The 13,020-nt window shown below is 51.2% G+C and overlaps 1 protein-coding gene across 2 annotated transcripts in view; it reads left to right on the top strand.

The window, feature by feature from the left end:
* The window catches only part of HMGCR (3-hydroxy-3-methylglutaryl-CoA reductase), an 82,629-nt gene that overhangs the window by 41,896 nt on the left and 27,713 nt on the right, over positions 1-13,020 (top strand). For both annotated transcript variants that reach the window (XM_069627470.1, XM_069627471.1), the window contains exon 14: positions 2,815-2,972. In XM_069627470.1, the coding sequence (XP_069483571.1) occupies positions 2,815-2,972 (158 nt within the window). The remainder of the gene's footprint in view (positions 1-2,814; positions 2,973-13,020) is intronic.

The following is a 13,020-nucleotide window of genomic DNA, read 5'->3' as shown; positions in this document are numbered from 1 at the left end:
AATGGGAAAACCCCATAGGGAAATATTTGCGGTCGAATATTTATGGTAGTAATCACTGCCACCAGCCAGAAACTTTTGAGAGAGGGACTGCACGGTCCCTCTCAAAAATGAACACCAGGGAAAAACTATTAACCCTTTCCAGTTCCTCCATAGTAAGATGGGTCGTACTGGTTTAGTTAATAAAAATTGACTAGTAAAGTCAATTGGGACTTTACATGCCCTGGGAGACAGTATTCAGTCCCAGAGTATGGAGTCTATGGTTGGGGGTCGCTACAACACCCCTGTGTCACTGAACTGATGGTGCTGTGTAATACGTGGATAAAGAGGGTTCCTATGGGGGTGAGAAAAACCCCATAGACATTAAACACAAAAATAGCCTAGAACGCACACAGCAAAAATGCCTAAGAGTGGGAAAAAGAGTCTCACTCTTAGCAGGAGAAAAAAAAAACCCTTCAAATCCAGCAAAGCTGCTGGAGGACTCTATAGGTAAGGGAAATTAGCCATAAGATAAGAATTCTCCCTAACACTCAGCATGGGGGGGCGCATTCTCATTCCCCTGGGACGGCCTGTTTTATGCGTTCCCGCCATTGCCGTTGCTTCTTCAACTAGTCAATCAACTCAGACGGTCCTGGTGCAGGATGATCCTCCTCCCACCGGTGTGGCCGAGGCAGATCTGGTACCCAGACCTTTTCGACATGTCAGCGTCCCCTCCAGTCATGCTTCCGTGGGATCTTCTCGCCAGGGAAGGAGGCGCAATTCTGTACCACGACCCAGGATCTCTGAACCTGAAGGCCTGGCTCATGCAGCATTAGATTTCGTGAGGGGGGGTACAATCTTTTTGCGGACTGCAAGGAGGTACTTTCCCAGGCCAGAGCACCATCTACTCTTAAATGCTACGCACATAAATGGAAGAGGTTCGCCGTTTGGTGCCATACCATATTTGCTGTCATTGGCCAAAGCAGGAGTGTCCCATGCCTCCATCAAAGTTCATCTGGCGGCCATCTCCTGCGACACCAGATATCCAGGACGGTCGTCGTTATGGTCACTAAGGAGTTTGTCAAAGGACTGTCTGGCGTGGGAACTTAATGTGGAGCTTACTAGGCTCGTGGGCCCTCCATTTGAACCTATGCAGACAGTTCCTTTGAAGTTCTTGTCGTGGAAGACGGCGTTTGTCGTGGCCATCACCTCTGCATGACAAGTGGGTGAGATTCAGGCCTTGTCCTGTAAGCTACCTTATTTGACTTTTCACAACACAAGGGTGGTGCTGAGGACGCACCCCTCCTTCATGCCCCAGGTGCTGTTGCATCTAAACAAGCCCTTGGTGTTGCCTGTATTTTTCTCTAACCTATTCATCGCCGGCTGAGAGGACTTTGCACTTGCTGGATGTGGTTAGAGTGCTGAAGTTCTATGTGGAACACACAGAGTTTCCGGAAGATGTCGCAACTTTTTGTGAACGTTGGTCATGTGAACCATGTGAAGGTCCTCTCCAAGGCTTCCCTTTCCAGGTAGCTCTCCGACTGCATCACCCATTGTCACCAGTTGGCAAATCAACCGTTGCTTGGCTGTCCGAGAGCCCATTAGACCAGAGCGATCGCTGCAATTACAGCGTTCCTGTCTGGGGTGCCCCTGCTGGACGTATGCAGGGCTGCTACGTGGAGTTCTATGCACACCTTCACGAGATTCTACTGCGTCGACTGGGATTCCAGGGTGGAGTACATGGTCGGCCAAGCAGTGATGCGCAACCTGTTCGCTTGAAGGTGAGCCTGATGAGGAGGTAAGAGATGCTTATGTTTAGCCTTGCCACCTCCCGTGGTTGCATGTGTGTAATGCTATGTACTCTTTATTCATGAGCATGTGAATCCATGCCAGACCCCATGCTGGAGAAGGAACAAGTTACCTGTAACTCCAGCATGGATTCACATGCAAACTCTCCCGCCTACCCCTCTGTGGCTCTTCTCTTGGTTCTACTGCCACTTATGTGCTACCAAATCTGAAGCTGGCTGCCAGAGATGGGGCTTAGGTAGAAGGCAGCCATTGGCTGGGTGCAGTATGACCCAGAGCTTAGTGATTGGCTGTTAGGAGAAAGACAGTTCAGAAATGGAACAGATTATTTTTTTTTCCTTTTTTTTTTTTTTTCTTTGCCGGGGCATCCCAGCCTGACGACAGGGATTCATGAGCATATGAATCCATGCCAGCCTCATGCTGGAGAACAGTTAAAGGTAAGTAACTTGTTCCTTACGGTCATTGAATGTATTACGAAGTCAATGCGGGCAAAGGACATCCCACCACTACACTTAGTAATTCCTCCCTTTACTTCTTCCTTCACCTTCTCTCTCGCCAGTGACCTGGGGGTTACCAAACTTCCTTCGGTTCCCTCGTTGATACTACTTGTGTGCATCTCTCTCTCACTCCAGCTTTCTGGGTGTCTTTTTCAGTCTCCCCAGCCTTCTTGGTGCTTTGTTCTTCCCACGTTCCTGCTGTTCTTCACCTCCTCCTCCTTAATCAACTGCTCTTCTCCTTTGTCACTTCCATCTCCTCTCCCCTCCCAGTAAACCCTCCAATCTCCTCTCCTCCAGCAAACTCCTTCTCCAAGCCCCCCTCTCTTTCCCCCTCTCTTTCCCCACAGAACCCTTTTTAGCTGATGTCCCAAACTGACAATCTGTAGTACTGAAAAGAAATCGTTTTTATGAAGTGTTGGGCATTTCTTTTTTAATTTAGCAATTGTAGAGTGGATAGCTCGTATAGCATTACACATTGTTATAGGAGTTATTGGCAGTTTACTATTTTGCCTAACTGTGCAGGACACTTTTTTAGCTTGGTGGAGGAGCACAGAGCCAGATTCTAAGTGACGGGATGACAAGAGGGCCTGTTGTGAGATTACCAACTGCCCTTCAAGCTGCAGAGGTAAAGGCCTGGCTTGAAAGTCTTGAAGGCTTTAAGGTTATCAAAGAAGAATTTGATGGCACTAGCAGGTTAGTGGATAAAATGTTTGTGATTAAAACGGAGGCCGATCATTTTTAAAACTTGTATATTGAAAAAATAATAATAATCTTGCCATTTTGTGTATTGGGCATTTTTGCATCCCTCCTTTCTTCAAACCCCTAATGTTTATCGTCTAGGATCAATGGCAGATCTGTAATGGTTGGTGTAATGTATAATCTAGATAAGCCAGTTAGTGAGAGGATTATGGGAACATGCATTTTCATTCGTAGTGCTGTAGGATATATATCCTTGTAAATTGGTTGCAATAAAACCTAGCAGCACTACAAAACAACATCTGTAGTAGGAGTGCCAATTTTGAGTGTTTCTTAAGACTAATGATATGACTAGGCTTGATTTCGACTTTAAATTGACCAGATGTACATGAAAACACTTTGCTTATAGCTTGGAATACTTGGATCCAGGTTTGCTGTCAAGTTGACCAAGGACCATTTCATGTAGCGTTTTGCAGCATTGTAACACCGGGGTGGTTGCCATTTTTCTTTGGCTGCCGCAACACAGTTCTCCAGCATGGGGTCTGGTATGGATTCACATGCTCTTTCCCCATCGTCAGGCTGGGAATCCTCGGTAAAGAAAAAATCAGTTTCAGTTTCGACAGGTCTCTGGGTCATACTGCCCCCAGCCAATGACTGCAGTCTACCTAAGCCCCTCCTCTGGCAGCCATCTTCAGATTTTTACCGCACATTGAAGTGTTGGGAGTCCTCGTGCTTTAGCTCTCGAGCTTTTACTGCGGTTTGCATTTTTTCGAAGTTACTCTTATATTTTCGGTCCATCGTGCCTCAAGCTCCATCGACTCTACTTCTGATCAACGGGGACTTGTTTTCGAAATTTTCTACGCCCCTCAAGGGCACTTTTTCGTCGTGTTTTCCACTTCTCGAGGGATTCCAAAAGATTTGTGGCATACCCCGCGTGCGCATGGCCCAGGACAAGGGACGCATGATGCCTGTTGGATCCAAGCTGTTCATGAGCTGCCCTAGATGTGGACTTCAGAACGTCTTTGAGGATGAGCACTCTCGGGGCCTCTACTGCCTTCATGACAACAAATCGCACGTGGAGAAGGACTGTGCGTTTTGTAAGAACATGTCCGAACGGACGATGAGGGATCGTCGTACTCGACTCGCCAACTGGCTGGAGGGAAGCCCAACAGCATAAGAGGAAGAAGTACGAGCGGTCTTCTAAGACCTTTGAGGGCGCTCCGGCGACGGGGGCCCAACAAAAGGCAAAGCATCGCAAGTCTTCGGGCACCGGGAGTGCTGATCGATTGGGCTCCTCGGCTGCCTGGCAGGGCGCATTATCACTGACGCCATTAACCACGAGCCAACGCTCTGGCTCGGAAGAGGAAACCGGAGAACCCGGGTAAGCTTCAGGAGAAATCCCGGTTGATCCTGACGGAGACAACCGAGGGGGAGCGAGGTGGTGATCCACCCCACACCCCAAGGTGAAGGCCTCAGGCGCGCCCAAAGTTGCGAAGGCCCTGATTCACCCTAAGGCCTCAATCAAGGGAGTCGTGGCGGCCCTGGTGATCTCATTGGAGACAACCTCTGGGCCCCTGCCAACGCGGATGGAATCCTCTTTTCAGCCTATCGATAAGACCCCCGTGAAACCCCGGGCGGAGAAAGGGGGGGGGGCGGTAGCCATTACGTACACAGACACCAGCTCTGAAAAGGAGCTTGCTGGCGTCGCAAAGATCCTGGACAAGAAGTTCGAGGAGATCCGGACCTACGGGAAGGATCCCGACGAGGCGGACGAAGAAAGCGACCAGTGCCGACGAGGAACCACAGGCCGTGGAGGGGATGGAGGATCTACTCCCCCAACCGTCACTCCCGTCGCAACTGGTGCCTATATGCCACAAGACAACTCGAGCGATCTTGATGGCTATTCAGGCGTTGTGTACGGAGATAAGGGCAAGGTTGCCCTTCCCCCCAGCGGACGAGCCAGAAGAGCCTGGGCCGTCGGGAAGCCCACCGAAAAAGCTGAGGAAACTCATCCCCCTCCTCCTTTCCAGCCTTCACAGCCTTCACCTCCTTCCCCTCCGAGGGATGAGACGGGAACGGAGACGGCGACTACGGGGACGGATGACAGTGGCGACGACGGAATGGACCTTCCATCACCACCATGAATCCGCTGCTGCGCATCACGGGAGAGGGAGCCCTGTTGAGCCTCGGGCTCTGCACCGCCATCGGACCTGCCTCTCTGCATGGATCATTCCAGTGGGTAAGCCTGCTGCACATACCCGAAGCCACCGTCCCTGTATTGTGCCTACAGCAGATGCTTTTCGCTGCCATAACGCTGCGAACACCATTCCCCCACGAGGAGGACACCTAAAATGGCCACCATCAGTTTTTGTTTACCTCGCTGCTAGGCAACCTCTGCCATCGCCGATAGGCTGCTCACTACAGCTTCCGTGACACGGGATCACCGGAAGGCGTGAGCCGGACGTAGCATTAAGGGCGTACACAAAGGGTGCTGCCTGTCTGCGTCGGACAGCAAGGAGCAGAGCAGCGTAGTCTCTTGTAAGTACTCTTTCGCCCTATACACCAGCGACACTTAAACAACCTGCACTGACCCCTGCTTCACTCTACTATTGTATGGCCGCCCACGCACTGCCCTGTGATCATTAAGTACCCTAACATACATCTTCTGCCACGTTCTGTCCTACCATCAACTGCCCTGTTTCCCTACTCCCAAGGAGGGATTGCAGTGCCCGCACAAACATTTTGCTAAGGAATTGTGTATCGGACGGTATCGCATTGTTTTTTATGCATCTATGAACATCACGTTGGTACCTTGTTATCAATATTAAGTAGTACGCAGCATGTGTGCGATCTTATTATTTAAAGCCCGCTGCGCCTATCTGCATCATTGATATCTTGAATTACTTGCGTATCGGTCCGTAGCTATCAGGTTAATGCTTCTTAGCCCCCACTGTGACTTTCAATTTGATTGACCCTATTATAGTTGCTCCTGTCTATTGGTATACTGCTTTTTAGTTCATACTGTGACATTCAAATCTAGTTGAACCTTGATGCTATAATCGGTTCTGCCTGTTGATACAATGCCTTTTAGATCATTTTGTACATCAAAAACCCAGGTGTTCATCTGCTGCTAGAATCACTTCTGCCAGTTCATGTCGGCACTGCCTGTGTCACGCTCACGCATGCATCTTAGCCCATGTGTACCAATACTTGTTATCTCATTGCCTCATCTGGCCTCATAGCAATGCGACTACTATGCCACACTTTGTTTGCCTTCGCTAAACTATAGGCACCAACCCCCACTCCAAGCCTCCTCCTGACACTTAGTATTGTTAGCTATAGACATGTTGCACTATCTGCCATAGTCACCTATCTAACATCGTGACCTACTCTGATAAGCTAGTCCCTACCTATAGTCTAGTCCCGGCATATCTGCTTCATCACCCGACATAGTTGTCGCTTGACACTGGGGAATTATTTTAACGCCGTGGACATGCTGCCCCTCCCTTCGGTAAGCACTCTCACATTCATCCTAGCCATCACATGGTCCTTAGCTAAGGCACACTGCAACGTCCACCTGCACTCTCTGCAACATCTCCAGTGATCATTCCTTGACAATGCACTACAGCACACATCCTCCACCCAATGCCAATCCCTACCTCAATGAACCAACCTGGCTCAAACACTTCACAACCAAACCCACTCCAAACCAACCGTGCACACTTACACTTAGAAATGCTAGACTTGGATCTAGACTGCTCCACACTCCGCGCGCCCAACGCCAACATACCAACATCACCAGTGCCTCTACTCAGTCCTCACCCAAACCTTCCACGACCGTACATAACGAATTGAAAGGAGCGCTTATCAATGCCAGATCACTTGCCGCTCACGCCCTCGATATCGCCGACCTCATTACCACCCAGAACCTCGACTTCATTGCGATCACAGAAACATGGCTACACGCTGCTTCTGGCCCGCTCTTATCCCTCGCCATCCCCGATGGATACTCTATCCTCAAACGACCGCTTATCCAACCTGTCTAAAGGTGGCGGCGTCGCCTTCATACACAGGGAGAATATCAACATGAGACTGATCCCCAACACTCACTGTTGCTCAGCAGAATTATTATCAGTAAAACTCTCACTCGCCAATAAAGCGACACTTCACCTTATCTACAGACCACCCGGTCCACTCTCCTCCTTCGCAGAAGATATCACATCCATCCTATCCAACAATACTAAACCTAACTCGCAAGTGCTGCTGCTTGGGGACCTGAATCTTGGGCTGTCTGACCCCAAGGATCTCATGGCCACTGAAGTCGCAAGCATTGTGTCAAACCTAGGCTTCCAACAACGTAACCTCGAACCCACACACAACAAAGGCAGAACTCTTGATTGGATCGTAGACTTAAATTGTAATACTACGATAAGCTCCAACTCAGCTTGTGCTTGGTCCGACCACCATGTCATTACCTTCCAAATACCTGCCACCACTCCCAACACCAAACCTCCAATAGCCCTCTCTATCCCCACCAGGAATAAAAAGGACATCACCAGAGACCAGCTACTCCCGCTTATCCTACCCACTCTGAACAACTGTGCCACATACCTATAACGACCCTACGGTACTGGTGGACACTTTCAACCGAACACTGCTCAAAGCTACTGACACTATAGCCCCGCTTAAACTCAGGAAAGCTAAACAACGAGCACACTTGAACTCATGGTTCACGCCTCATTTTAGAGCTCTGCGTAAAGAAAAACGCAAGGCGGAATCACTTTGGAAAAGTCTCCCTTGTGCAAAGATAACCTCTTCATCACCTCCCTTAATTACAAGGATGCCATTATACAGGCAAAAAAAGAAACCTACAACCTGCGCATCTTGCAAGCTGAATCCAACACGAAGGAGCTCTTCAAAATTCTTAAAGAATTAGAATCTCCTTCGCCTATAACCGTTCCTGGTGCAATAGTATCCAAAATGCTCTTCTCTCCAAAATAACCACATTACAAGCTAAAATCAATGCCAAACAAAATTCTCTTCTCTCCAAACCTCTGACACCTAAAACACCCACTACTTTCACCCAGCCCCCTACTTTCACCCAGCCCCCATTTAGCTTCACTCCCCTCACTATCACTGAGGTTGAAAAAATGATCAGCAACCTTAAACCCTCGAACTGCCAAGAGGACTCATGCCCGGCCCCGATCATTAAGGAATCTGCCCACGACCATGCTCCTTTCATTGCCACCTTCATTCATTCTGGAATCGTGCCCAACAACCTTAAGGACGCCTGGGTCATCCCACTGTTGAAAAAGCCGACACTTGACCCATCCATACCAACTAACTTCAGACCTATCACAACGGTCCCGTTCCTCCTAGAAATCTTAGATAGAGCAGCCTAACTCCAGATACAGAAGTATCTGGAGACTAATAACTAACTTGGTACTAGACAATCTGGATTCAGACCTAGGCACGGGACAGAAACAGCCCTACTAGACCTGAAAACGCAAATAGAGGACTTAAAAGATAATGGTAAATTAGCCCTACTACTACTCCTGGACCTATCTGCGGCCTTCGATCTGGTCAATCGCCAAATCTTATGCCAACACCTGAAATCTGCTGCCCACTTTTCTGAAAATGCCACTAACTGAATCAGATCCTTCCTTGACAATAGACTCATGAGTTTTCTCACCCACGGACTCCGCTGACCCATCACCAATTCACTTGTGGAGTTCCCCAAGGATCGTGCGTATCGCCTACGCTCTACAATGTTTTCACCAAGCCTTTGTTCGATGTGCTTGACAATCTGGGTGTCACTTACACCAACTACGCGGATGACACCCAGATACTCATCCCCATCACTGGTGACTACATCGCAGACGCCAAAGCCCTCAACGACGTTTACCAAGTCGTCCAAGCATGGATGGCTCATCATGAACTTTGTCTCAATGATGACAAGACAGAGCTCCTCATCCTTGGTACCCAACAAACACTTAGTAAGCTTGACCCATCCTTCAGCACTTTCAACATTGATGGTAATGCCATCAAAGTAGCTAAAGGGACCAAAACCTTGGGTATCTACTTGGATTCCACACTGTCCCTTTACCGACGAACCAACGCAGTCGCCGCTGCATCGGCCTACACTTGTAAGTTGATTACAGCCTGCCGCCCGAACTGCATTACTCTCGCCAAGACGCTGGTTACGTCTAAACTTGATTACTGCAACGCACTTTATCAAGGTACTAACCAACGTAACCTCCACAAACTTCAGATCGTCCAAAACAATGCGATCAGAGCAGCACTCGCCATTCCCAGATCGGCACACATCTCGGACACCAGGAAGAGCTTACACTGGCTCTCTGTCGCCCAAAGAATTTCGCTCAAATCTCTGACTCTCACTCACAAATGTGTTAACAACCAGGCCCCTACCTACTTAACTTCCCGCTTCTCTCAATACATCCCCTCACGGACACTAAGATCTGCCCAAACACAATCACTTACTATACCGAAATACAATCTGCAGACGGCCGGCGGCGTCCGCTTCCCAGTCCTCGCATCCAAACTTTGGAACACCATGCCACTATCCATCAGAACCATTTTGCCCGCCACGCTCTTCAAACATAAAGCCAAGCTATGGCTATCCTCTAGATCTCATTCACTACCAGCCTAAGCCACCTGCTCCACTGCTCATGCACTACCGGCACTTTTGCTTGTGAATTTATTGTTTGCCTGTACCTGTTGCCATGCCACTTTGTACCTTTTTGCCTTAAGATATGCACCTGCAAATATAACCTTTGCCTGCCTGTAACTGTACTAATGCAATTTTTCTGTACCTTTGTTCATAAGAAATGCGCCTGGTTGCCCTCGGGCCTAGTGCGCTATATAAATAAATAAAATACAAAATACAAATACACCCGCTCGGGCTTCCCCCTCCCGACGAAATTGGCTCCTTCCACACCATGATCGCCAGAGCATCTGAGCTCTTCCAGCTCTGCCCCGAAGAACAGAAGGAAGGTTTCCTCTACCAACGGCGGGAGGCCAAGAGGAAGACTGCCATGTCAGTCCCATTACTGGACGACATCTGGGACGAAGGACTGGTTCTCCTAAAGAACCCGTCCACGGCTCCGGCTAAGAGACCGGTATGAGAAGAAATACTGGGTCCCGGTTTCCGCCCCCCTGTGCCTCAGGGTGCAGCCATCCCCGGATTCAGTGGTCTCCGCGGCGGCTTCAACTTCCTCTCCGGACGCCGAGGGAAAGAAACTAGATGCCATGGGATGACGGGTCATTTCGTCGCCGGCGACGACTATTAAAGCGGCCAACGTGCTCGCGATTGTGGCTCGCTACGACAGGGAGCGTTAGTTTAAGATCGCTCCCCTGCTGGCCTTCCTCCTGGACGACAAGAGGGCTGAGGCCCTGGAAATCGTACAGGAAGGAGAGGTGGCGTCGGACTACGCCATTACGGTGGCCACGGACATCGCCGACACCGGCTTTCGTCAGATTGGCAACAGCGTTTGCCTTCGCGGCGCAGTTGGCTCAAGGCCCCCAACTTCCGCCAGGACGTGCAGACCAGGGTTCTGGACATGCCCTTCGACGGGAACAACCTGTTCGGGAAGACAGTGGACGAGTCACTGCAGGCCATCAAGGCGGACACTGAGACGGCTCGGGCCTTGGGGGTTCTTCAACGACGACGGCCGTCCTTTTGGAACTCTGGAGGCAAGCAAGGGACCTCCAAAGGATTCGGCAGCGGTTCCTCGTCGTACCGCCAAGCAGCCCACGCCTCGTTTCAGGAGGCCTACAGAGGACACGGCAAGGCAGGAGGATCCCGACGCCGGCAAGGCCGGGACGAAGCAGGATTGAACCAGCCGTAGCTTCGGGCCCCATCCTGAGCACTCTGGTGGGAGGCCAGCTGGCGAAATTAGTCAGCGTGTGGTAGTCCACCTCCACCGACCGTTGGGTGCTGGATGCCCTGGTCCGCGGGCACACTCTGGAATTTCTAAAGAAGTGTCCCCGTATTTCACCCGTGGCCAGGAAGGAAAACCACATCCCTAAACTGCTGCTGGAGGTACGAGCGATGCTAAAGGGAGCCATCGAGCTCGTCCAAAGAGGCTTCGGGGCGCCGTAGTGTACTCTCACTACTTCCTCTTCCGGAAGAAGACCGGCGTTTGTGACCCATCCTGGACCTTCGTCGTCTAAACAAATACATCAAGTCCCAGCAGTTCCGGATGGTCACCCACCACCAGCATGTGCTGGGACAGCTGGAAGAGGGCAACTTCCTATTGTCGCTGGACCTGGAGGATGCCTACTTTCACATCCCCATTCTAAAAGGACATTGAAAATTCCTGCGATTTGTGGTCCAAGGGCGACACTATAAGTTCAAGGCCCTTACCTTCGGATTGAAGTCGGCTCCCAGGGTGTTCACAAAGTGCCTTGCACCAGTCCAACTTGGTACTGTTGCAATTCGCCCTGTTCCTGGGAGCCAGGCTCGAAGCAGTGGTGCGATTGACTTCTTCGTCGGAGGAAAGGACGAAGGCCATCCTGGGCAAGGTACAAAGGCTGTCGACCATGGACGAGGCTAGGGTGAGGTCCATCAAGTCCCTGCTCGGCATGATGTCCTCATGCATCTACCTCGTGCGCCTGTGCAGACTGCGAATGCGACCACTACAGGAGTTGGATGCAAGCGGCGGGCAGCTTCAAAGACAGAATCTCACTCAACAAGACTTTCCGCCAAGCGATTCCGGTGGTGGGGCACCCGTGCACATCTGGCGGCGGGCATGGACACATCAGGAAACTGTGACGACGGACGCCTCCCTGGAGGGATGGGGAGCGCACAACGGGGATCTCCACGCAAGAGGCCTTTTGCTCCCAGAGGAGAGGTCACTACACGTCAACGTCCTAGAGCTCCGAGCCGTGTTCTGGGACCTCAGGTCGTTCCTTCCGTCCCTCAGGGGCAAGGTGGCAAGGGTCTTCACCGACCGGAAGCAGGGAGGCATCAGATCCCCAGCCCTATCCAAGGAAGCCCAGGATCTGTGGCACTGGGCCGTCGTCCAAGGGATGTTTCTGGTACCCTTCCATCTGGCAGGAATAAAGAACACCATCGCCGACTCACTCAGCAGGGAGCTGCGCTTGTGCCCCGAGTGAGGGCTGCAGCAGGATCAAGTGGATCTCCTATTCCGGCGATGGGGCAATCCCCAGATCGACCTGTTCAAGTGCCGGAGGTTCGGCAGCAGGTTTCCCCAGCCGGGGAGCATGGGCGATGCCTTCTCATTCCCCTGAGACGGCCTGTTCCTGTATGCGTTCCCGCCGTTGCGAATCAGTCAACTCAGACGGTCCCTGTGCAGGATGATACTTGTCGCACTGGCGTGGCCGAGGCAGATCTGGTTCCTGGCCTTTCTGGACATGTCAGCGTCCACCCCAGTCAAACTGCCGACGGATGAGGATCTTCTCGCCAGGGAAGGAGGTGCCATCCTCCACCACGACCCGGGGTCGCTGAACTTGCAGGCCTGGCTCCTGCAGCACTAGAGTTCGGAGGGTACGATATCCCGGCAGACTGCAAGGAGGTGCTTGCAAAGGCCAGGGCGTCCTCGACTCTCAAGTGCTATGGGCACAAATGGAAGAGGTTCTCTGTCTGGTGCCGTGCACAGAAGATTAACCCTCTGCGGATTACGGCCCCTCAAGTGCTGCCGTACTTGCTATCGCTGGCCAAGGCGGGGCTGGCGCATGCCTCCATCAAGATCAATCTGGCGGCTATCTCCCGCTACACCAGAACTCCGGGGCGCTTGTCGCTGTGGTTCTATCACCTGGTGAAGGAGTTCATGAAAGGACTATTCCGATCGTTCCCGTCGGTGAAGGCTCTGGCTCCGGCGAGGGAGCTCAACGTGGTGCTGACCAGGCTCATGGGGCCGGCATTTGAGCCTCTGCATTCAGCACCGTTGAAGTTCCTGTCATGGAAGACAGCGTTTCTTGTGGCCATCACCTCCGCACAACGAGTGGGAGAGATCCAGGCCCTCTCCTGTAAACCTCCATACCTGACTTTTCACGAGATGAG

The sequence above is a fragment of the Ambystoma mexicanum genome, chromosome 6p, assembly GCF_040938575.1.
Source record: "Ambystoma mexicanum isolate Mex_15411 chromosome 6p, UKY_AmexF1_1, whole genome shotgun sequence".
NCBI lineage: Eukaryota > Metazoa > Chordata > Amphibia > Caudata > Ambystomatidae > Ambystoma > Ambystoma mexicanum.
Note: the sequence above shows the minus strand (reverse complement) of the source record. Positions and strands in the feature narration are given on the sequence as shown.